This window comes from Strongylocentrotus purpuratus, unplaced genomic scaffold (assembly GCF_000002235.5).
Source record: "Strongylocentrotus purpuratus isolate Spur 01 unplaced genomic scaffold, Spur_5.0 spur5_scaffold_13, whole genome shotgun sequence".
Taxonomy (NCBI): Eukaryota; Metazoa; Echinodermata; class Echinoidea; order Camarodonta; family Strongylocentrotidae; genus Strongylocentrotus; species Strongylocentrotus purpuratus.
This window is the reverse complement of record NW_022145598.1, coordinates 25632904-25659584: the sequence shown is the minus strand read 5'-3', so window position 1 is coordinate 25659584 and position 26681 is coordinate 25632904. Positions and strand designations below refer to the sequence as shown.

The window sequence follows — 26681 nt, the reverse complement described above, 5'->3', positions numbered from 1 at the left end:
ACTCCTAGATGGAAGAAGAAGAACACACAAATTATCTGGCAAGACAAGATTCTGCACCTGTCGCTCTGCGTCCATGTGTAATGTATTGCAAGAAGAGTATCCTCTAATGCTAGGAGCAGTGTAGTCTAGCTAAAGCCTGATAACCGGAAGGCCTTGATCATCTTGGTGTAAAAGTGACATCCCATAATATCACAATTTGTTGGTTGCCCAGGAAAAAACGTCGCGTAGCGCTACACTACCTTTTGCCGGGAAGTGAAATTATGGTTTGGGCTTTTTTGTTTCCAGCAAAACGTAGTGTAGCAAAAGAAAGATATATTTGCAAATTAATTTAAGAACATAATAAATCAGGTAAATATCTATCTCTAGGAATAGTTTTGGCTACATGGAACATAGAAACATAGTCGTTTTTAGCACTTGAAGTAGGTATTAAAACTTCAAAAGCGTTTTTTGCGGTTCCCCCTTTTTTACCAGCGATCACGCTACGCGACCTTTTACCGGGCAACCGACGAATCATCATTACTACTATAAATATGGTTCATAATCCTGATCATACAGAGGATCATCATTTCTTGGTGCTTTTGTGTTCCTTTGCTATCTTCTCTTTCCTCTTCTTGATGTGTTTGGGGACTTTGTTTTTCCTGTTCTCTCGCTTCTCTTCCTTGATGGCTTTCTTCCTCTCCTGCAAAAATAAAAAAAAATATGAATATAGAGGTAAGTTTAGGCTTTCACCATTCTTGAATTGAACTGAAATGAATTACACTCAAAATGGAAATTCGCTGCTCACTGGTATTACAAACAACGTACACAGTTATAAAAATTATAAAACATAATAACTACATAACAACAATGGTGTTACAATGTACATCCAACAGTATATAGATCTTCAAAACCTGCATGAAAAGCCTTCTTTTGATTTATTGTCCACTAAAAAATGAAAATTCGTTGCTCACTGCTATTACAAACAATGTACACAATTATAACAATTATAAAATATAAGAACAACATGACAACCATGGCGTGACATCCAACAATATAAAGATCTTCAAAAGGAAGACTAAATATGTGTAGTTTCATGGAAAACAACAGATATACCAGTAGTTTAGGTTAACCAGGAGATGTTGACCTTTCACATGCCCAACAGACTATTTCTGTGGTGTCATGTCGACGCAGTCACCTCTGCGAAACATCCAGAAACGAACGACCCCGCCCACCTACATTTGGTTGGTCTAAACTATACTACGAAAGATGATCACATCATCAGTACATAATAACAATTTACAATGACTTTCAGATTGGTTTTTCAGATGCAGCTCAACTGTGAGTACTTGAAATAGGTTTACAGGCTTTAAGCACACCTACAGAGTGCTGTATTTAGCCTTCATGCCAACTTGGCCTAGGTTGGGGTTCAGAAAACTCTTTTGCCATCAAAATCATCAATATCAACATCATCATCACTGTCATCGTCCTCATCATCAACACCATAATCATCATCAAAACTTCGACTATGGAAAAGCATTCTTATTTACTTTGATGATGACGATGCACTCTTTGAAAAGCGATGCTGTTTTTCTGAAATCCTGTCTGCAATAATATTAACAGCATCACCATCATCATCATCATCAATATCACCTTCACTATCAACACCGCCCTCATCGTTATCGTATTAATTATTTTCACAAAGACCTGCAAGAAAATCTTTCGTACTTTTTTTGCTGTTGGCGATTCATCCCTTGGTCTGTGATGCTGTCTTTCTGATGTCTTCTCCTCATCTTCTTCCCCACTCTCCTCATCCTCCTCCTCCTCCTCCTCCTCCATCTCCTCCTCCTCTCCGGCTTCTCCCTTTCCCTGGGTCTGTCCGGGGCCGACCAGCCTGTCTTCAAGTAAGGCAGGATCCTGCGCAGACAAATATAATTACTCTATTGAAGTCTACATCATTGTCGCAGCTAACTAGAAACAGCTGAAGAAAGGAACAACTTGAGAACCAGTGTCTTAAGGTCCATTTCCTTGTGCCCCCCAAGGCATCTACGGTAAGCTAAGGGACATATATATAGAGATAGATAGATGAACTCTACACTGACATCTCTTCTGTGTTCACCAAGTCTACTTTGTTTGCCTTTAAATCCTTTCCAAGCCATGTGCAACAAATTACCCAAAAATGTTGAGTGCTGAACTATGTGTAGCAACTAATAATGGCTGTGCTTCATTGTCCAGTTTGTTCACCTAGTAGATATTTCATCCCAAATTTAAAGATTAAAATGAAGTTCAAATGTAACTCTTGCCTGATAACTGCTTTAGATCACTTCCTTTTGACAGGCAAATATAATTCATTCTATATTGCTAGAAACTAAATCAATATTCATCTCTAAGACTTAATCTTCATCTCAGAATTTGACCATACCTCTTGAATACCACTCAGGTCTCCTTTCAGTCCTGTGATTGTCTTATAGTACATCTGCACAAGAAAGAGAAAACACAGAATTAGTAAAAACAATTTAAACAAAAATCACATTTTCTTCCATATATTAATATCTAATCATTTGGGATTGTACTGTAAACATCCAGGGTTTAAGATTGTAGAATTAACATTTTCACAGCTAACCAATTTTCATATGGTAATTGTGACTCTATGTGCACTATTTACATAATGCGATAACATGCAACCTTTCGTTTCTATGTGTGAAATAAAAAGCAAGTGGGATTTTTTTTGAAGTAGCTGCATGCAACAAGGATCCAAAGTGAGCTCCCTTATCTGTGTGTTAAAACATATACAAATGTGATGTGCAGTATGCTCTGAAGAAAACCCTGCTGTAAAGCACAGCGTTCTTTAACAGCATTTGTGGGCCTTAAAGGGATCGTTTAACAATGTTAAATCTGAGATACACGGTCCTACATGTTACCAGTGTCTGTGATATGGTGTAATATTGAAGCCCTAAAAAAATCGCGCTTCAAAATGATCAAGAAGTGCCTCAAAAAAGTACAAATCTTTGAGTGACCGGTTTTACCATACTCGTTTTCCCCAATAGACTGTAGTGTTATGAAAACCGTTCGGCGAACGGTTTTCAAAATTTGTAATTCCAATCATTAATATCTTGATAATCAGACAGGCAATCGGCTTGTAAAAGTCATGGAGTTCCTGACTGACCTAAAGGTTTATAATTATCATTCATACATGCCAACATTTGAAAATCAGAAATCTGTACAAATTATGCTATTTAAAAAAAAAAAGAGGAACAATCCTAACTCTCCTATTCAATACTACAGACAAATTTGTACAGGAAGAGGAACACCTGCATTAAAATGATAATTATCTTCTCCCAAAAAGAGGAATGTTCCTCTTTAATCTGAACAGTTGGCATGTATGATCATTGCAGCATGAGCTAAATCAACGATTATTTCTAAAGGATCTAAGACAAAGTTACCGGATCCCTTTAAAGCCCCACTGCACTACTTGCGCCCTCTATATAGCAAACAATGCCTAATCGGTGACCATTGGTCCCCCATGATCCTCTTTTTCTTATGTTAATTGAGAGCTGACTTGATGAGAGAACCACCTGTCAGTGATCTTGCAGGGTGGTCTTATCCCTCCTGTGCACTAGTATAGATGGGCTTTAAAGACGTATAGTAGTGAGCTCTAATGGGGAATACTACACAATTTAGTGTCGTCAATCACCAGGATTAGCCTTCAGTTTTATGACCAACAGGCCTTATGTAATGCTCTGCATTTCCCTCACTCAGAGACTTTCTGAGAAACTAGGGGGTATTTCTTGATGGGACTTATATACCCATTAATGGTATTTCCACTAAGTCTTGTTCGTAACAGCGAATTATGACCTTCTGCACATAGAAACTGGCGACCATCTCCCTTTAAAGCCTATCTGCACTAGTTTGGCCAGGAGGGATTAGACCTCCCTGCATGGTCACTGGCAGGTGGTTATCTCATCAAATCAGCTTTCAATTAACATTAAAAAAAGGGGACCATGGGGGACCAACTGGTACCACTTAGGCATTGTTGGCTATATAGAGGGCACAAGTAACTACAAGTAGAGCCACTGAAGAAATCATATTAAGAAATTCTTTTAATAATAGAAACTTTGTTCTCACCTCATGCTCCTTGTTTTCTTTTGCTTTGACAATCTCTTTTTCATAGTGCTTGACCTCTTCTAGCTTCTGAGGGATGAATGCTTGCCTGAACACCTGGATATAAACAGAAATGAGTTAAATAAATAATAGTAAAATATGGACACTGAGAGTGCTACCCTGTTCACAGGAAACTAAAAATTAATTAAAAATGTAATAATATTTTACATTTCAGAATTCATGAGGTGTACTCGCACTACATTTGTACCAGAATTCTTTAGTGAGCTATTAGGGGTAAGGCTAGGCTCGACTAGCACATATGATATTATCTGGCCCCTTTTTCCCAACTTGCACATATCATTTTATGAAATGTAATAATAATAATCATAATAATTAGCTCTTTTATAGCGCATTTGATTACCAAGGGTAATACTAATGCGCTTTACAAACATTTCAAAATCAAGGTACGAAATGCAGAAGACAATAGAAATAAAGACATATGAAGAAATAATGACATATGAATTAAAAGTAAGTAGGCATACAGTATACATTAAAAAAATGATAGTAGCTTGACTAACTTCTATAAAAGGTGATACATGTTTTATAATATTTGAAAATTGTTATAACGGTGATAAAGGCCCAATACAACAATATAGATAACAATTAATAGATAAATAAACATTCCGTTTGTTGGGAGACTCTGTGGAAAACTCTTCCTGGCATTATGCTATACATTCAGTCAGTCACAACGCAACACATGTAGGGTACGAAATGGAACGTACTTAATTGCCGTTTGTTTTGCTTGTTTGTTTGTTTTACATGATTGCTCTTAACGAAAGCATGTGTATGCTTGTAAGTAAGCGAGCAGCGGAACGATGGCTTTAAGTCCTCTCTGAGGGACTAGGTAATGAGGATGAATGCCTTGCCAAAGGACACTAGTGCATCGACTTGGCTACAAACCCCGGACCTCCCAGTTACGAGACCACTGCTTCTTTACCATTAAGCCATGGCGCCTCCTGCTGCTGGTACATAAATCAGGAATGATAATGATCACTCAACCATGCCCCTCAACCTGGCCCCCCTTGAGTAAAAAAAGGGGGGATTCGCGGGGGATAAAAGGTTATCTACAACATTCCCCCCCCCCCCCTTTTGAGTAAGAAAATTGGGGGAAAATTGGGAAAATACGGAAGAATAGAGAAAATAAGGGAAAAATAAGGGAAAAATAGGGATAAAATCTGGAAGAAATAAAAAAAATAAAAACAAAAACAAATCAGGAAGAAAAAAAAAATCAGGAAAAATAAATAAATTGGGTAATTATCAGGCCTGATAAATAAAAAATCAACTATCAAATATGTTTCTCACCTCTTCATCCACCTCCTCCTGAGCTGTGACCTCTGTGGTCGACTTTCTCGACGTAATCTCCATGGCCTGTGCGAGAAAAGGTGAAGAGAAAGAATGTGGAGAATATTGGCTCATTGTATCAACGGTATTCTGTAATGAGCTTTCAAGAGTCATATTTCTATTTCTATTTCATTCCTTCCTTATTTCTATTCTTTCTTTTTCTTTCTTTTTTTTTTGTCTTTCTTTCTGTCATAAGAAAATCATGGATAATATTTTCAATTCACATAGATATATTTTGATGCCATTCATGAGTCAGCGTTAGAGTTAAATACACAAGTTAAAAAGCAGTTACAGTGTGAGTGATATGACTGGATATTTTTTCACAATAGATGTCTTCAAAATCTGTTTGATTTGTTCAACTGCTGGTGATGAATTCAGTCGAAGAAGAAGCCTGTTTCAAATTTCTTTCTTTCTTTCTTTCTTTTTCTTTGTTTGTTTATTTGTTTCAGAAATATAATTGGGAGTTATATGCATACATGCATACATACCTACATACACACACATACAAACTTATGACATAGCCACAGGAGTTACATGATTAACCTCTTAGTACAATAAAAGAGTATTTGGCATCAACTGGGCATATGAGGATCACGCTATTGAGCAAAAAAAATCATGCGTTGTCAGCCAGAAGGGCAATAAAATTTAAATAAGAGTACTATAATGAATTTATGCCCTTCCAGCTCCAAAATAATAATACAGCTCCTCAGAATTATCAAAAATTACCATTAAAATACTATTATTGCCTATTTCTCTACCTCCTGAAAAATGCAAGAAGGTGTGTGCCGTTGCCTAGACAACCTTCAACGAAATTCACCCTTCAAACACCCTCCATGATCTCCCGATACGCAAGTTTTATGGATTACCTCATCAAGATATTCCTCGATATTGTCTTCGGTGATATTGGGGTCGGTGACAAACTCAAAGAGCTCCCTCATGGTCATTGTACACACACCATTCTTCCTGAAGTACTCTGCATAAAAGACAAGATGGAGAACGTGTTTATAGGTACCTGGGTCCCGTCGCATGAAACATAATGCCGATGATAACTTTAACATCAATATCAATTACCATGACAACATCACTCAACACACAATCAAATCAAAGTTTCTATGGAGGTTTTTTACATTAACCGCAAAGTTTCCATCAAGGGCCATTTACATTGAAGAAAAACTAAATTTGGAAAACAGTCAGTTTTTTAAACTTAACATTTACAATTATGGAAAAACCCATGGTTGTTTGGTGATTTGGGCACATGGGCCACTTGCCCCTGCTCTGGAAGCGTTTAGCATGAAAGCGAGGAGAGTCATGCGACCAAAAATCAGAATACTTCACAGGTGTTTTGAGAGTGCGCATTTACACTGGAAAAACCAATGGAGTTTCAGCCAGCATTTACACTGGAAAAACCAATGGAGTTTCAGCCAGCACTTACACTGGAAAAACCAATGGAGTTTCAGCCAGTATTTACACTGGAAAAACCAATGGAGTTTTAGCCAGCATTTACACTAGAAAAACCAATGGAGTTTCAGCCAGCATTTACACTGGAAAAACCAATGGAGTTTCAGCCAGCATTTACACTGGAAAAACCAATGGAGTTTCAGCCAGCATTTACACTGGAAAAACCAATCGAGTTTCAGCCAGCATTTACACTAGAAAAACCAATGGAGTTTCAGCCAGCATTTACACTGGAAAAACCAATGGAGTTTCAGCCAGCATTTACACTGGAAAAACCAATGGAGTTTCAGCCAGCATTTACACTGGAAAAACCAATGGAGTTTCAGCCAGCATTTACACTGGAAAAACCAATGGAGTTTCAGCCAGCATTTACACTGGAAAAACCAATCGAGTTTTAGCCAGCATTTGAAGAAAAAAACAAACTCTGGAGGTTGGTTTATTAATTTGGGTATCTTGTTGTGTTAAGGGGTAGTTGCCTAGCAACTTCCGACAAAATTCCGGAATATGAGAAAAATCAATGTTTTTTGCTGGCAGTGTAAATGCAGCTATAGTGAGAGATTTAAAGAAACAGATAGATGAAAGAAATGCCAAACAAAAAAAGAAATTATATATTCACCTGTGACATTGGTGCAGTCTTTGCGGAGGAACTCCAGGGCACTGGGATGATCATGCTCAACGGACTGAGACACATCAATGATATACAGCTTGTCCTGACAATATCTGAGAAGTAACAACACAATACATATCGTTCGTTTCTTTGTTTTTATTTCTGCGTTTTCGAAATAGAACATAATCATAAACATAAAGTAACAATTATTTCTTCATTTTACATAATTATACATTTGTAAGTACATTAAATAAGATGCATACAAACACAAACATTTTTTTAATGAAAAAAGATAAATTACATAAAACGCAGGAGACCACCATCATGAGCGGTAAGCTTGAAATCGATGGCTAGGTTATTGCCATTTGGTCCAAAAACCACTTGCTCCAATACCCACTTTGTCTCATTAAATGTAGTCAACAATTTCATAAACTCGTCCTGCTGCATCGTGAAATATGCAGATCAGATCCTGGGATACACCCTTCTATCCCACTCAAGGCTATTCAATATTACATAATTATCTTGTGATCTCGTATGCAAGCACTTCTGTCTTCCATACATAATATTTTTTTACAGGGTACCTCTGCAAAGATGGCTTTACAATTTCCAATACAGTCAAACCTGTCTACAGCGACCACCCAAGGGAAACACAAAAAGTGGTCTTTGTAGACAGGTTCCTTTAGTACATGTACATGTTTCAATGAGAAACCATTTTCAAGGGAAACAAAAAATGTGCTTGTTGTAGACAGGTGGTCACTAAAGCATGTTTGACTGTACTATCAACTCACAACATGTTGAATTCGCTGAGATCGGCATGGACGAGCTTGGCTTTCTGGTATATCCTTCGGACCTGCTGAATACATTCCAAGTAGAGCTCCCTCGCCTTGCTCTCACTCAGGTTTACGTCCTTCAGCAGTGGAGCTGGCCTGGTATATGAGACAAAACAACACATGGTACATGTATTTTAAAAGCATAGTATCTCACTCAAATTTGGTCCAGAATAGGGTCATTGGTGCCCCTAAATTGTCCATAACAAGAGGAAGGAAGGGAGGGAGAGAGAGAGAGAGAGAGGAAAGGAGGGAGGGAGAGAGAGAGAGGAAGGGAGGTAGGGAGAGAGAGAAAGAAAGAGAAAGAAAGAGAGGGAGGGAGAGAGAGAGAGAGTGAGTGAGAAAAACAGTATCTCACTAAAATTTGGTCCAGAATAGGGTCAACTGTGCCCCTAAATTGTCCGAGGGAGGGAGAGAGGGGGAGAAAGAGAGTGAGGGAGAGAGAGTGTAAGAGTGAGAGAGAGAGAGGGGGGAGGGAGGAGAGAGAGAGAGAGAGAGAGAGAGAGAGAGAGAGAGAGAGAGAGAGGTAATGAGAGAGAAAAACACTGCATAGCATATTATGGTATCTCGCAATATTACAATGTCATAATGTACTGGTCGATGGTGCCTCTATTCTCAATTTTCTCATAAATGGTTTGGTTCTCAATACAGAGAAGAACAAAACAGAAAGCTGAAAACAGAACAGCCCTTCCCTTGACCTCAGGATAGTTTGTTTTTGACCTATATCAGGCATCTGCTCCCGGCACCATTTGGTCAATGATATAGGGCATATAGTTTATGTCAACACTGGCGGATATAGAGAAACACAACCCATGTACCCAGGCTCCCCCCCCCCCCTTTCATTTGAAGTGATGATTCTCTTTTTTTATTACAGTCAAACCTGCTTTAGTGACCACCTGTCTACAAAGGCCACATTTTTTTGTTTCCCTTGATAATGGTTTCTAATTGAGACATGTACTAAAGGAACCTGTCTACAAAGACCACTTTTTGTGTTTCCCTTGGGCGGTCTCAGATTCTAAAAAAATCCTGGATTTAGCTTACGCTACAATCATAATTATAAACCTTTAGGTCAGTCAGGAGTCCCATGAATTTTACAAGCCGATCGCCTGTCTGATTATCAAAATATTTATGATTGGAAATCAAAATTTCAAAAACCGTTTTCCTAACAGTTTTTATAAATCTACAGTCTATTGAGGGAAATAAGTATGGTAAAACTGGTCACTCAAAGATTTTTACTTTTTTGAGGCACTTCATGATCATTTTGAAGCGCAATTTTTGTTTAGAGCTTCAATATTACACCATATCACAGACACTGATAGCCCGTAAGGCCATGCATCTCAGCTTTAACATTGTTAAATGATGCCTTTAAAGGCCGGCTGTACTAGTTCAGCCAGAAGGGATTAGACCACCCAGCTAGCCAGCGAGGTCACTGTGACAGGTGGCTATCTCATTAACTCACCTCTCAATTAACATAAGAAAAAGAGGATCATGGGGGACCAACAGGTACCGATTGGGGAAGTTTTCTATATAGAGGGAGCAAGTAGCTACAAGTAGGACAGTGTGCCTTTAAAGCTGCATTCATTCAGAGTACCTACCATCCATCGATTCCTATGAAGTCCATGACAAGAACATGGCTTCTCAGGACATGTGGTTCAGGGCACCTCACTCCAGCATTATGTAACCTGAAATGAGCCAAAATAAAAGGGTTAGTATATTTCTTAACTCAGAGACTGCTGCATTCTCAAAATTCCCATCAGCCGAATAAATGTAACAACCCAGTTCACGAGACAATGGGTTAAAAAAACTCTTCTGAAATTTCTATTAACATGTCTTAATATATGGTAGACTTTCTCTGAGGAAGGCTTTAAAGGTAGTCAATAAAGTTAAAACAGAAAGAGTTTTTGTGTCCTTTATTTCTTCACATTTCTTCACCATTAACCTACTGCATGCCAGGCCTTTTGTAATCTTCTTCTTTTTTTGTGGTTGGATTAGCAAGTGGCACTTGTAAAATGGCGACTGGCTGGAATGCTTTCCACGGAGTGGAAAATGTGCAAACATTGTGTTGCGGGTAAGCCTGAATCCGATGACTGGGGTAATAATATGTGCTGCGCCTAGAAACAAAGTATTGTAATGTGAACTATTATTATTATTATTATTGATCTCTTTAAACCAGAAGAGCTCCACTTCAATTCTTTCACTGGGGTCCAGCCAGGGTAGTAATATGATTGCAGGGCCCTCAGGGAGAACAGCATTAATACTGATGAGGCTACCATGGGTAAACAAGACATATTATTGTTAAAGTTATTATTATTATATCTGCATCTATCTCTACTAACCTGAGAAGATTTCTCATCTCCTTCTCGGCCCACGTTCGGACCATCTTACGAGGGTTGCTCTTACAGTATCCATGTCGGAAACGGAATTCTCCCGTCACGTACTTGTCTCGATCTTTGAAAGTCAGGATTGACGTCTTGTAGATCTAACAAACAACAGAACGTTGATGAGAATGATGAAACAGTTCCCAATATCATAAGCACGATTTGGACAAACATTGTATCACCATAATGTATTTGTAATGATTACATTCCATTTTTGTTAAAACAATGATGCACATAAATTCAAACAATAATAAAACAACGCCATTAAAGATAAAGGTGAGTTCTGGTAAACAAAAGAAAATGATTTCTCACAGAATCAAACAAAACTTACACTGAATGTTCAAGATTACAAATAAATGTCATTTGCCAAACAATTTTGGTAGAAAATGTATACGGAACTGGCTGAGTAATGAGTATAGAAAGATTAGGAAATCAAGGTTAGTAGCCCTGACACCATTTGTGTAGTCCCATATACATCTTTCTGTGTACAGTGCTTGTTAATTTACCAAGACTGGGCCAAATGTATTATGATTTTGATGACTCAAGAACTTTGCAGTACACACCAATACTTACATGCTACATGATCTACTTTTTCTGATCCATTCCACACCTTTATCTTTAACCATGAAAGTAGTAAATATAGGATAGGCACATGGGACCCTTAAAATTTAACTCCACCATCTTTAATAAAAAACTAGATGGAACTTCGACTGCACGCAGTCGAAAATGATGCCTCCGTCAAAGAGCAATTTTACAAACCAAAACGGAAGAAATTTTTCAAATTCAAGTTCAATTGTAATCCATTAACAGGTTCTCAGAATATCGTGATTACAAGCAATTTCTCATATACATATATGACCCTTTGATCTTTGACCTCATGACCCAAGAATCTACTCAGTTCATTGGCTCTGCACGATACATATATGATCTAAGTTTGACAGGAATCCATCAATCGGTTCTTTAGGTAACGCGATCACAAGCTGTTTTTGCATACTAAGGCTGTGCACAACAGTGTAATGAGGTACCCGAGTACACTCCCAGGCTTACAAGCGAATACTCGAGTACTCGGACGCCATGTTTTTTTATAATTTTTTTGAATTTTTTTGAATTTTTTTGAATTTTTATGATTTTTTTTAATTTTTTTTTTTTTTTTTTTTTGCCACCACCATACCACTGGGGCAGTATCTCACGTCGCCGAAGACGCATGCAATTTTACTTTGAGTTGCAGTTGAAGGCGCCGATTTAATAATAACAGTAAACAATGCTGTTTTAAAAACCAAAGATGGCAGAATAATCCATTTTCCAAAGTCCAAACAGAAATCCAGACATTTGGTCCCAGTTTCTGAGTGGTGAGTTTGACAGTGCTTGAGTTGGGAAGCATTTTTACCGACGGCACCATGCCAGCGGCCGCCACTCACCCAGGCACGGGTAAGCGTCGGCCTGGACAGATTTTTTTTTTTTTGCGGCCGAATATTCGGGTACTAAAAATCGTACCTGAGTAGTTGTCAACCGTGCGGGTACTCGAGCATTCGACTACACATCCCATCCCTATTGCATACATAATGAGCCCTTTGACCTTTGACCTTTGACCTCGTGACCCCAAAATCTACTCAGTTCATCGGCTCTGCAAGATACATACATGACCAAAGTTTGGCAGGAATCCATCAATCGGTTCTTGAGATAACGCGATCACGAGCTGTTTTGCATACATAATGAGCCCTGTGACCTTTGACCTCGTGACCCCAAAATCTACTCAGTTCATCGGCTCTGCAAGATACGTACATGACCAAAGTTTGGCAGGAATCCATCTACTGGTTCTTCAGATAACGCGATCACGAGAACGTGACGTACGGACGTACGGATGTACGGTACCGTACGGACGGACGGACAACCCGAAAACATAATGCCTCCGGATACTTCGTAACGGAGGCATAATAAGTCAAATTCCTGTAGTTTCATCCCTACCTTTATTGCTCGATGATCTCCTAGCTTTGTCGTAGCATAATAGACGTTGGCTTCTTTGCCTGTACTGATACAGCCGTTGATTTCATAGATGACATTCCTACTCAACATCTTGAACAGTATCATCCTTGTTCTAGGGTCCATGACCTAACAGTAAATAAAGCAATTCAAAAATGTTGTACGATAATAATATTCTGCTTTTATATAGCGCCCAATACATTGATACAATGTGCCTAAAGCTACAGTCCCATATACGTCCCGGACCGTCCCGGACCATCCCGGACCCCATCCGGGGTGATCCGGGATTCGGTCCGTGTTGACACCGTGTTGGCACCGGGGTGGTCCTGGATGGTCCTGGATGGTCCTGGATGGTCCTGGATGGTCCTGGGCGGTCCGGGAGTCGACCCCGGATGTTTTTGACGGTCAAAAACTGCCGGGGTGGTCCGGGACGGTCCGGGACAAAAGTTTGATCCGGGGTGATCCGTGTAGCCACCGTGCTGGGTCCGGGGTCATCCGTAGTGGCGCCGGGGCGGTCCGTGTTGATCCGTGGCAGTCCGGGAGTGAGTTATTGACCGCCCAGGACCATCCAGGACCACCCCGGTGCCAACACGGTGTCAACACGGACCGAATCCCGGATCACCCCGGATGGGGTCCGGGATGGTCCGGGACGGTCCGGGACGGTCCGGGACGTATATGGGACTGTAGCTTTTAAAGCATCACACTTTTTTTAACAAAACATCCCGGACCATCCCGGATCACCCCAGACCATGGTCCGGGATGGTCCGGAGTGGTCCGTGCTCGTCCGTGCTGGTCCGGCTTTATATGGGACTGGGGCTTAAGCGCTTTGCATATATACTATTACCCCGGTCGTCGGATTCAGGCTTACCCGCACACAATGTATACCGGTACACATTTTCCACTCCCTGGGGAGCATTCCAGCCAGTCACCATTTTACAAGCGCACACTTGGTCATCCAACCATGTGTGCCGAAAGAATGAAGGGCAGTTACAAGATCGAGCCTGCGATCTTTATCTACTGGGTGCAAGCCAAAGATTTCTTTACAACGATTGAAACTTCTCCCAGGGAACCTTACACTTAAAGCAATCGTCCTAATGGTGTACTGACAGGGCTCAAATTAATTTTTTGTCCACGGGGGCTCTTCCCCCCCAAAAAGAGCCCCCGTAAGCCTTCTCACGGGGGCTCTTTTAGTACTGACGGGGGCTCTTTTTTATACAAATATCCATTGAATTGGTACCTATGATACTCCTCAATTATTTGCTATTTCATCATTATCATTTCAATCAGCATTTTCCCTCTTACAAATTTACAAGCTACATAGCTGTTACTGGCCTGTGTATATAATATAAACGCATACAACACTGATCTTTATGATGTCTTTAACGTGACATATCTTCTTCTCCCCTTGCAAACGAGAAAGAAAACAAGGTCATTAAAAGGGATTAAGCGACAAATAATGATTGTGATTCAAATTGATGCGAATATTTGTTTGAATAAGCACTGCTATTCACCCGAATCTTCTTTGTAAAAACAACTTTTACAAATCTCAGCCATGCTTACTGAGTTGAGACGTTCCATTCAATGTAAAATACTCATTAAAGAATACACTTCTCCTAATCTGAAAGTGATCTTACAACACAGTGGCAGATTTGCATGGCTGAGATTTGTAAAAGTCGTTTTTACAAAGAAGATTCTGGTGAAAAGCATTGCTTATTAAAAAAAAATCCTTGCATCAATTTGAATCACAATGATTATTTGTCGCATGATCCTTTTATTAAATAACCTTGTTTTCTTTTTTGTTTGCAGGGGGAGAAGAAGCTATGTCACGTTAAGAAATCATAAAGATCAGTTGTATTATGCGTATATACATTTATGATACCAGAACAAATGTCGATTATCAGAATGTCATTTTGGAATACCTCTATACAAATACCACATTGTCTTTAGCCCGTATCAGTATTAGTATGATCCAAAATAAAGCTATTATTCTTTATTTAATTCAGTATAATGCTTTTCCTCAAAAATAGTTTTGCTATTTTTTTAGGGTTGAGACGCTAAGAAATGCATTGCAAAATGATGGTGGTTCTCTCTCTCTCTCTTTATTTTAATCATGCATTATCAACTACATATAACGCAGCAACCAAAAACTTGGGTTATCTGAGATAGGTGAAAGTAAGAGTTAAAAAGAAAGTCATGCTAAAACGGCGCTTCACTCCCCCCCCCCCTGAAAAAAATAAAATAGAGTAGTCCTCCTCTCCAGCATCCCCCCCCCCCCCCACTTTAATATCACATTTTCACTTGGCAGCCCAAAGGGGCCGGGGTGGGAGGAGGGGGTTAAACCCCTAACTCCCCCCCCCCCCCCCCGTAGATCTGCCCATGTTACCATATCATTCCACGACATATTGGTCTTCCTCTTCTTCTTAAAAGGGACTTTTAGATTTGCGTGGACGTGCACTGGCAGTCACATTTGACGTCCTTTTAAGCACTGGCACTGCCTTGAAAGGAGGTCACACGTTGCAGTCCACGTTCTCATCGTGCAAATCTAAAAGTCCCTAATATTGATTTACTGGTCGAGGTTCATTATTTGCTGGTCATTTGAAATCACCAGATTTCAGCGGGTTAACGCTTTCACAACGAAAAACTTCTCCATGACCATGTTTCTGCCCTTGCGCGATCGCCTCCAGCTCCAGCAGACATGGCGCGGTAGCGTGCACACATACCGCTACTAACGGCGCAGTAGGCCTATAACCACTGCTGACGGCGGCACTGCACTGCGAGCTGAATCGGTAATAATAGGCCTATACTCATAAAACGAGAAATCTTGCACGCTAATCTAAGTTCCATTTCATTGGTTTAAGGTTTGAAAATTAAAACTCAATATTGTGTTAAAGTTATAACAGAAAAGATAATCTTTATTTTAAATTCCACGGGGGCGATTTTTAATTTTGCAATCGCCCCCGTGAGCAACCTGACGGGGGCGATTATGTAGCTTACGGGGGCGAATCGCCCACCGCCCCTGTGTATTTTGAGCGCTGTGTACTGATGAATATTAATAAGTCAGAATGAATCAGGAGAGTCTTGGGTATTTGTTTCTAGTTCATCATGACTGTGCCATGCACCAGTGATGGCCTGGTGGTAGAGTTGCTGCCCGGCAAGCAGTAGATGGCAGGTTCCAAGCTGTTTATGACTCGTTTTCAATAACAAAATCGAGCGTGAGATTTTCATCTACTAGGTGAGAGCCAAACATTTCTTTACAACAGCAGTGACGAATGGTGTCATAATTATAGTGATCTGTTTGTTTTTATATTTCAGCAAACTTTATTGTATTTAATGTTCATTCATCTTTACATTGTTATAATTTTCATCTAATAGGGTCTCTATTAAAGTTTATATGTATATATTGGATACGGAGATCTAAAGAAACTCTGACATGCTAACTTGTTTAATCTGTAACATATCCCAATCATGTGTGATAAACCGTAAATTACCTGTTCCATTGTAGCTCTATCTGCCTTGTCTTTGACTCTTACTCTGCAAAGTAATTCCAAACACGCAAAACAGATAAAAACATTTTTTAAACATCTGATCACACTGTTAACTCTTTCTTTTCTTTTTTGAGGGGGAGAGATAATTCTCAGAATACACAAAGCATTCTACAATGTTTTGGGTCTTAAAATACTTTCAATTCAATTTCTAAAAATTTGCATCAACATAAAATAAAGAACAGTCCAAAGAACAATCTGAAGAAAAGGTACAATTAAGTAGATTAACTAATTCTATTGCAATTCGAAGTAACTTAAACCTAAAATATATTTCCATTAGCAATCTTATAATGGATGTGATACCATAGGCTTATCATCCAGCCATTAGGAAAAATGTCAAATGTCAAATAACATGAAATCCCCTGCTTCCCATCACACAAAAATAACTCTATCAAAGACAGTAGGAATGGTTTGTAACTGGTTTGAGGTATAATATGGTATTACTTTAATTACCTGTCTGATTCCACCTTCCTTTTTGTCTTCATGAGAGAGTTGGTGGCAGAGTTGGAGAGGGATCGGGGTCCTGAGTATTTATCCACCGTTATCTTGCTGGCGTAACGGTGCATTGACTTTTCATGAGGCTGAAATATACAGACAAAAAGATGGTTATGATCAGAAAGGGAGAGAGAGAGAGAGAGAGAGAGAGAGGGAGAGCCACATCACTGCTCCTGCTACTTGTAGTGTTGAAGAAGCTGTTCATCAATACAAGTTAGAACTCGGAAGGGTTCTAGATGCTCATGCCCCTCAGAGATCACGGAAAGTGAGGAATCATGCAGACTGTCCGTGGTATACCAATGACATTCGTACTCAGAAGAGGTTACGTAGACAACTGGAGAGGAAATGGAGGGCCAATGGCCGACTTCAGACTGACAAAGAACTGTACTGTGCCCAGCGTGACCTCGTAAATTCACTTGTGAAAAAGGCGAAGCGCTCATACTTTGTAGATCTTATTGAAGACTGTCGGAATGATTCAAGAAAGCTCTTCTCAGTAGCAAACCGACTTCTGAATCGTCGACAGTTACCACCACTTCCAGCCCACACGGATAGCCAGCAAATGGCCTCTACATTCATCCACTTCTTCCAGACGAAAGTCAAGACCATCTGCGACAGTTTATCACCTGACAAAACACCACACCATCCCCTTACTTCCTCTTCCTTTGAAGTAATACAACCTACTACCCCCAATGAGATTATGTCACTCTTACGTAAACTACCCCCCAAATCATGTCAGTTAGACCCTGTTCCCACTAAATTATTAATGGACTGTTCCTCCACATTCGCTCCCATCCTTTCTTACTTGATTAACTTGAGTTTAGAGCAGGCACATGTTCCTTCCTCATTGAAAATAGCTCATGTTACTCCGTTGTTGAAGAAACCTTCTCTGGACCGAAATTCCCTCCAAAATTATCGACCAGTTTCAAACCTACCGTTTTTGTTCAAAATTCTTGAAAGGGTTGTGTTTTCTCGTCTTTCGGATTATTTTCTGGACAATGATTTGTTCGACCCTTTCCAGTCAGGTTACAGAACCCATCATAGTGTGGAAACACTGCTTGTGAATGTGTCCAACTATATCCTGCAAGGGATGGATAGGGGTAACTCAACTGCTATCCTGCTGCTAGACTTGTCCTCCGCCTTCGACACCGTTAATCACACTATCCTTTTGAACACATTTAGTTCACTTGGTGTCAAGGGTGAGGCATACAAATGGTTCGAGTCTTATCTGTCATACCACTCTCAGATCGTTTGTATTAATGGTTGCAAATCAGTTGCTTTGCCTCTCTCTTGTGGAGTACCACAAGGTTCTGTGGGCGGGCCCACTCTTTTCTCAATTTATTTAATTGGATTGCGACAAGTTTTGTTACAACATGGCATAGATTATCATATTTATGCAGACGATATTCAACTTATGATTTCCTTCAATTCAGATCAAGCTGCTGCAGAACGAGCCGTTCATCGCCTTGAATCTTGCATGGCTGATGTTCTTGATTGGTTGCTCGCACATTCCTTGAAATTAAATTTAGACAAATGTGAATTCCTTATATTTGGTTCCAAAGTACAGCTTAGTAAAGTTAATATCAATTGCATTTCATTTTCTGGCCACATAATTCACTTGTCACAAACGTGTCGCAATCTTGGTGTTATGTTTGACTCACATATGACAATGTCTAACCAAGTTCTTAATATTTGTAGATCTGTAAGGTACCACTTGCGTAATATCGGTTTTATTCGTAAATATTTGTCCAAGTCTGCCACCGAAAAATTAGTTCATGCTCTGATTTCCTCCCGTCTTGATTTTGCCAATGCCCTCCTAATCAATCTACCCCAGAATCTAGTGTCCAAGCTTCAGAAGCTTCAAAACGCTGCAGCTCGTATTGTTTCTCTGACCACCAAGCGTACCCACATTTCCCCAGTTTTGCAGTCGCTACACTGGCTCCCAGTAAAAGATCGCATTGTTTTCAAAATTTTGTTGCTCACCTTTCATTGCGTTCACGGCTCTGCTCCTCAATACCTTATCTCTCTAATCCAAAACTACACTCCTGCAAGACCTCTACGCTCATCCACTTCCAATTTTCTTGTAACCCCCAAAATTACCAAAACGTGGGGGGAAAGATCTTTTGCATACTCTAGTCCTAAATTATGGAATGGCCTTCCTGAAGACATCAAAAAATGTTTATCCTCTGATTCTTTCAAAACTCATCTCAAAACATTTCTTTTCAAGTCTTGATCTTTTTTCCTGTTTACACACGCCTTGAGCACTCCACAGAGTGGATTTGGCGCGATATAAGTTACATTATTATTATTACATTATTATTATTATTATTATACAGACAGACAGAAAGAGGGAGAGAGACAGAGAGAGAGAAAAAAAGAGAGAGAAGATAGAGCAATAGAGACAGAGAATTAGAGAAAGAAAGATAGACACACATAGTAAAATAGAGACCATCCAATTAACTAACCTGAAATGAAGAGACTTCTTTTGGATTGGCCGGGTTCATTCCTCGTTTAGGCTGTATAACAAGGGATTGGATACATAGAAAAGTAAATTAATATCTCTCAAGTAAGTATCCTTTCAGGGTGTAGGGGAAGAAAAAATGTTATTATACAAATAATGCACGGGTGCGAGTGTGTAATAGCGGAGGGCCAGTGCACAAAGTTTAGTCAGTGCCCATAGTGATAATGCAGGCGCCCGCAGGGCAAGTGCATTATCAATATCGCACCAACTAAACTGAGTGCACTGGAACTGCCCTAACACTCGAGCGAAACAGTGCATTATTTGTTTCATGAGACGGATCAGCAATACATTCTTACAATATAGTCTAGATCTAGAGTAAAGATAGATATTAGATCTAGATCCAAGTTAGATCTAACTAGATCTACGCCTAGATTATTCTAGATATTGACAATTATGCACAAATTAAATTTGGGTGAATTACGCGAAAGAGATATCGGCTGGTATCGAGTGTGTGTTATCAATTTTTGATGAGAGCTTTTTGCACGGTATGAAAAACTAATGCACGCCCACGTGATGTCAATTGACCAATCGGATTGCTTAGATTCTAGAACCCATCTTATAATACTGTATAACACATTGCTAAAAATAATGTATGACTCAGGACATGTGAAGTGAAATCTCACTGTAATCGCTAGAGATATATGCATGTTGTTTGATAAATACACTTCAGGAAACAAACAAAGACAATTAACAAATTTCTCTTTTTGAAAGGAAAGTCCACCCCTAAAAGTAAGTTGGAGAAAAAAGTGTTTAATTTTCTTTACGTACCTGAAATCAATCATAAATTGGCAACTCTGTGATTAGTAAATAGTTACTCTCCATTTTTATTTAAAATACTGTCCAACTTTCATGAATAAGAACAGGTTTCCTATTATACACATGGGCATATGAATTTTCTGTAGCTCTATAAATTCATTAAATTTTCGGGAAAAATAAATAAAACATTTTAAGTTACAATACCATCAGTCTTCATTTTACCTGGGGGTTGCAAGCCCTCACTGTATTGAACTTCTTTGTGAAATCTGAAAGAGAAAAATAAAAGAATGTAAATATTATTCAAATTAAAATTCAAAGTTTATTCAACACTCTTCATGAAAACATTAAAAACAAACGGATAACAGAATATGTATTAATGAACTAATATTGTCTCTTTGAATGAAGAAATAAGTGCACAAAAGACAATAATAATAACAATAATAATAATAATCTTGTTTACCGAGGGTAGCCTCATCAGTATTCATACTGTATTCTCCCCGAGGGCCCTACAATATATTATTACCCCGGTCACCGGATTCAGGCTTACCCGCACACAATGTATGCACATTCTCCACTCCCTGGGGATCACTCCAGCCAGGCGTCATTTTTACAAGCGCACACTTGCTAATCTAAGCCCATTAGCTTTCGCATCCTACCGGGTACCCATTTAACACCTGGGTGGAGAGTGACAAAATGTAGATCAATGTCTTGCCAAAGGACATTAGTGCCGCGTTAGGACTTGAACCCCGGACCTTGTGATCCACAGTCCATTGACATATCCACTCGTCCATGACACCTCTACAATGACAGAGCTTTGATAAAAAGAGAAAAATAAATGTGAACTCTACTGCAGGCTGTAATATGTCAACTACTGGACTAACCTGTGCTTTCCTCTTCCCAGTCATAGTAGTCATCATCCTCCTCCCCATCGTCGTCTTCATCCCACTCAGCCTCCTCCAGAGATGCCTCAAGAACTAGAAGTTCATTAAAAAAAAAAATTAGAAGAGAAGGATGAAATTGGGAATGTTAAAGAATGATTTTACATAAGGACGATCCACAGTAATGTTCGTGCCCCCTCAGCTAAACAGGGCCAGCAGTGGGGTGTTTCAAAAGACTAAGGTTGACTTTAAGTTGGACTTAACTATGGCAGGCTCCCACTGTTTACTGGCATTGGTCTCTCAAAGGACGTACCAGTCATGGTCACAAATCTACAGAATTTGAATTTTTGATAATTCATTATTGAAGGGGAAAAATATTATCTAAAGATCATAATGGTGAGAGCAAACAGTGGCATGAATGGCCTGCCATATTTAAATCTAACTTAAAGTTGATCTCAGTCTTTTTTAAACACCCCCTGGTTGTGCATTCGCCAAAAGTTCATAACTTTATCTGATTTAATTCAAACTCTCACCAAGAACATAATCGAAATGTTGAGAACTAAGATTTCTTTAAATAGTGGAGATCACCAAACACTTTACCTATAGTTTTATTTTTCCGATATCACTGATATTTATCTCATCAATCTGCTTCTAAAACTTTCTGCCTTCCTCGAGGGCAACTAGCTCTTCATATCGGATTTCCCTTTAACCTCTTGCATACCAAACTGATTTTGGTATTACAACAATATCAAATAATATACTTCTTCCCAAGTTATTTGGGGCTTGGCATTCTACAGGTTAAGCAGTAGAGACACACAGGCAATATGGAAGACCATTTCCTATTTAAGAGACTCTCTTAAGTCACAAACATTGGAGACTTTTGTCTAAGATATTTGGTAGCCTATTTGGGAAAGAGTCTCCTAATTGGGATATCATTTTCTTTGATTTACATTTGTTTTAAAGGAATTACCTCAGCTCAAATCAAAAGCAGGGCTTAAATTAACCCAAGGCCACCAAGGCCATGGCCGTGGATGCCCCTTTGATTGGCCTCAATGCCCCTCTCATTGGCCTTGGAGATTTTTTGTGCCCTTTCCAATTCTTCCTATTTGGAATGTAATATAGGAATGTGCCCTACAGAAAAGCGGCCTCTCCCTAAAAATATTGAAATTTAAGGCCTGCAAATGTATGATGAGCATATTCCTCAGGAAAAATTACCCCTGTTGATCGTCTACAAAATTTCAGTCTGATTTTGTTTTCATAACTGTGTTTGTTATGATTGATCCACACACAAAACAAATGGGTTCCTCATTGACAAATCTGCTGATAACCAATAAGAAGCGAGGATTTTAGTAGTTACAGTATAACTGTCATTTGTCACTGATGACACGTTTTCTGAAACGCCCCCCAGATTTCAACGAGGCAGAACTTTGGCTGGGAAAAAAGACCTTTTAGTAGATGTTGTTTCTTTTGTTCTTTTGTAAGCTAAATCTCCAATATGGGATACAGTCTCTCGAATGGGAGAGAGTTCTCCCATTCTGTTAAAGTTGAATTTACATGTAATTTAAGAAAAAAGGGGGGAAAGGGGAAAAAAGCAGACCTTTTTGAGTTAAATTTCCTTCCTCAATCTGAGCTGTAGATATGGACACAGGATTCCTTGGTGGTTGTACCCTGAGAACAAAATAAACAAAACAGAAAACAGAATAACAAACAACCAGAACTTACACCAGGGGGGGGGGGGTGTTTCATGAAGATTATAAGTCAAACTTAACTCTAAGTTGGACTTAAGTATTATGGAGAGCCATTTGTAGCCTTATAATGAAGTATATTCAAAAGCAAAAATTCAAGTATTTTAGACTTTTAATAAATTCTACATCAAGAATGTGAAATCTCCCATAATAGAAAATATGAATGATTTGAATCAACATGTTATGCCTTTTAAAATAACTTTTACAAATTATTTTCAAGGATGCTAATGGCCAACTTAGAAAAAGTTCAACTTAGGATCTTTGTGAAACACCACCCAGAGTTGGTAAAAAGCACTCATGTCTCATGGAACCATCAAATTATAATAATGATAACAATATCAGATATCTATATAGCACACATATCCACCAACTAAGGTGCTCAAGGTCCTCCAATATAACCCATTTTACACCTGGGTGGAGAGTGGCAAATGTAGATTAATGTCTTGCCAAAGGACATTAGTGCCGTGGCGGGACTCAAACCTAATTCTAACAGGAACAGCGGGAGTATGAGCTTTTAAATAAGAGGTGTCATGGGGCGCGTTTCACAAAGACAATTAAAGATCGACATTGAGTTGAAACGCAAGTAAAAAAGGCTGACTCCACGTAAATTGCATTTCTGGCCATCTTCAATAGGCTTGAGTCGGTACGGTCGGTCACACCGGGACCCGACCGTTGCCGTCGGGTCCCGGTTTCGTTTTTTGAGAACCGACGCTCCGAAAAAAATAACGAAATATGTAAGAAATTGCAGTTTTGCACACCACTAAAATCAATCCACCTTAAAACTTAAGTATTTAATGGTTAACAATCATATTCTAGCTCATCATGAATCAATCCGAACTGCTGATATAAATATGGGTTGCAATTAGGCAGTTCGCCCCATGGGGTTGTTGTTGCCAGCTGCTATCTAGCTACTGTACTGGACGGGTCTCTCGGCAGGAATCAGGTTGAAAGAAACATTAATGTTTGAATAATAAAACGGCTTTCTAAAAAGTACTTCTTTACAACATACCGATCGAATAATTTTTAAAAGACAAAATATATATTATTTCTTTGATTTTGAACACTGCATGCTTCTTTTAAAAGCTGAAAATTACTTGGTAATCACAAGAAGTTTCGATACGGATAGCTGTTGCAAGGCAAGTTCAGACTAGTCTCGGAAAAATGCGCACTGTGCTCCTCGTTAGCTGTAATGCGTGCCAGAACGAACCCAAAAAAAGACGTGATCGTAACGAGAAAAAAATCATTATAAACTACGAGAGCACAATTGGATTGACAACTACTTAAAATTATCGTAAGCAGATATATAACTTGGAGGAAGAAAACAATAGTTGTCCAAGAAAAGCCACATAAATAGTGATATTTAAGGAGTTACTATAGGTACAATCATTATCGGAAGGGCCTGCTGCAATATCCGAATTACATGTGTTTAAATTGAACACGAGGCTATACGAGGCAAATACCGCCCTCTACGGTAAAAAGCAGTATAACAAAGGATTCAAGTATTTGCAGCAGGCTCCTTGCGATAAAAATGTACCCAGTTACTCCTCGATTATCACAATTTCTGTGGCATTTCTTGGGCGATTAATGAATTCTTTGTCCAAGTTATCTATCTGATTATGGTAATCTTGAGCAGTACAGTGTAGTTGTCTTTCCAATCGTGCTCTCATAGTTTTTAATGATTTTTTTCTCGTTACGATCACGTCTTTGTTTGGGTTTGTTCTGGCACGCATTACAGCTAATTACGAGGAGCACTGCGCATTTTTCTGAGACTAGTCTCAACTTGCCTTGCAACGCTATCCGTATCGAAACTTCTTGTGATTACCAAGTAATTTTCAGCTTTTAAAAGAAGCATGCAGTGTTCAAAATCAAAGAAAAAATATATATTTTGTCTTTAAAATATTATATGATCGGTTTATTGTACAGAAGAAATTTTTAGAAAGCCGTTTTATTATTCTAAAATTAATATTTTTTTACCAGAATTATTCAACCTGCATAAATCGAAACGGCGGCTTGAATGTTGTCTTTACATTTCTGCCCCAGTTTTTTACTTTTAGAGGCACGAAAATGGCATAAAACATCGCCAATCATGGATGAAAATAATGTCAAATGGAAGAATATACCGCTCTGAGCCGAGGTATGCATGTGCTTATTAATTTGATTGATAAAAAAGGTCACTTTTAAGGGACATACTGATGATATGCGCTTTTTATAGAGGCAAGTGACAAATCCTGCGAGCTGATTTCGGGACACCGGGTCCCGATCGGTACAAGGCCGTCGGGACCCGGTTTATGAAAATCCCGACATGACTCAGGCCTAATTCAACATCGCAAATGATCAGCACAGGTGAACATCTCTGTCAGGTAAATCGCACGTCAGTTAATTATCAGGAAAACTAACCCAGCTAGAGACAGCTTTCTTCCAGAAGCTTTAGTATTCAAGGTATTCAGAACAAGGATGGTAAGCACTAAGCAGGTAAAGCAAAGCTGACGCTCAGATAACAAATTTCCACATTTCTAGATTCTGGTCGACTTCTGTCTGAATCAGGCCAAAATGTATATCGACCACTAGGAGTAGGAGCACACAATGCGTTAGGAATATAAATGGGGGGGGGGGGAGGGGAATAGGATTATGGGAACTTAAATTGATTCAGTCTGTTCGCGACTTAATTTTTTTATGGCCAATTTTCTATTGAGAGGCCTCAGAGATTCGCGCGTTCACCCCCACGAGCATCACTCCAGCAAAGCATAGAGAGTCGATGTTAATGTGATGGTATTTAACTCTAGTACTGCACTAGACCTAGACCAAATTTTCCGTCTGTTTCGTTCGTTAAGCCTCTTATTTGGGTAGGTTCGGCTCTCTCTTTAGAGACGGAAGCCGACTATACACATTCACTTTCAAACACCAAGGCCATTTATGGCCATATTTTTATGCCCCCAAACCTCGTGCACAGATCTATCCAATTTATTTAATTTTGTAAATTAGGCCTACATGTAGGCTATAATACATCGGTTCCACTTACCAATTTGACTGAAATAATCCACTTAATGTTCCCTTTTTAGGAATTTATGGGTCAAAATAGACATCCTTGTTGAAAATCTTGCAAGCCGTCATCTACATCACATGTATGTGTGTGTGTGTGTATTTGGGTTTTTACAGACGTGTATCAATCAGATATGATTATTTACGTCTGGGGACCGACTTTTAACGTCACCATCCGAAAGACGTGACTCAGTTTCGAACCTGCGTTCTCGGCTGAATCAGTTTGTAACTTCCACTGTTAGCTGGATTACAGGCGCACGCCACAACGCCTAGTTGTGGCCTAAATCTCATCACTTAGTCTACGCCGAAGGCAAAATGATTATGAAGGAAAAACTGTGCACGAGCTACATACACGTTTGTAATGGCGTTATTAGAGAAAGAGAGGAGCCGACTCTTCCAGAAAGAGAGGAGCTGACCCTACCCAAATCAGAGGCTAATGAACGAAAGAGACCGAAAATTCGGGCTAGATTCTAGATCTAGATTTCTAGACCCAAGTTTTAAAAATTGTATTTTAACTACTGATTTTTAGTCTAGGTGTCATTAATTGTCACTAGAGTGCCGATTTCTAGTGAAATCAGTTACGTTTTGTACAGTGGTGTTTGAAATGCTGAGAATCAATAGGACAGCTTTTAATACACAGCCAGGCCAGGATAGTAATGCAACTGTGTGACGAGCATCACGAGCGCCGTCACCAAGAGTTGCCAAGAAATGCACACAATAATTAAAAATACAACAAAATAATAAACGAGTGGGACTGAATGTCTTTTTTCCGCTATATATTTTTTACTCACATTTTTACGACTAATCCCATCTCATCTGCGTCTTCAAATTGACCGTCAGCCATACTAGAAAGTCTGGCCGAAATCCTTTCTCCAAGTTCACACCAATACGTCAAAATAAACTTCAGTAATGATTGATAAGGTATGATTTCATTCCGGTTGATATGCGTGTAGCTAGCCGATACGTGTGTATTGCAAAATTGG

The 26681-nt window shown here is 39.3% G+C and overlaps 1 protein-coding gene across 1 annotated transcript; it reads right to left on the bottom strand.

Moving 5' to 3' along the window:
* Window positions 1-229: 229 nt before the first annotated feature.
* On the bottom strand, window positions 230-26681 carry LOC588904 (serine/threonine-protein kinase RIO1). The gene is made up of 18 exons (XM_030983245.1): window positions 26490-26681; window positions 22512-22582; window positions 20918-21010; window positions 20259-20302; window positions 19225-19275; window positions 16721-16848; window positions 16214-16256; window positions 12711-12854; window positions 10704-10846; window positions 9963-10049; window positions 8329-8466; window positions 7550-7653; window positions 6345-6451; window positions 5440-5505; window positions 4102-4194; window positions 2399-2452; window positions 1705-1893; window positions 230-679 (listed from the first exon to the last, which is right to left on the bottom strand). The coding sequence occupies exons 1-18, from the start codon at window positions 26540-26542 to the stop codon at window positions 563-565; spliced, it is 1725 nt and encodes a 574-aa protein (XP_030839105.1). The 5' UTR covers window positions 26543-26681; the 3' UTR covers window positions 230-562.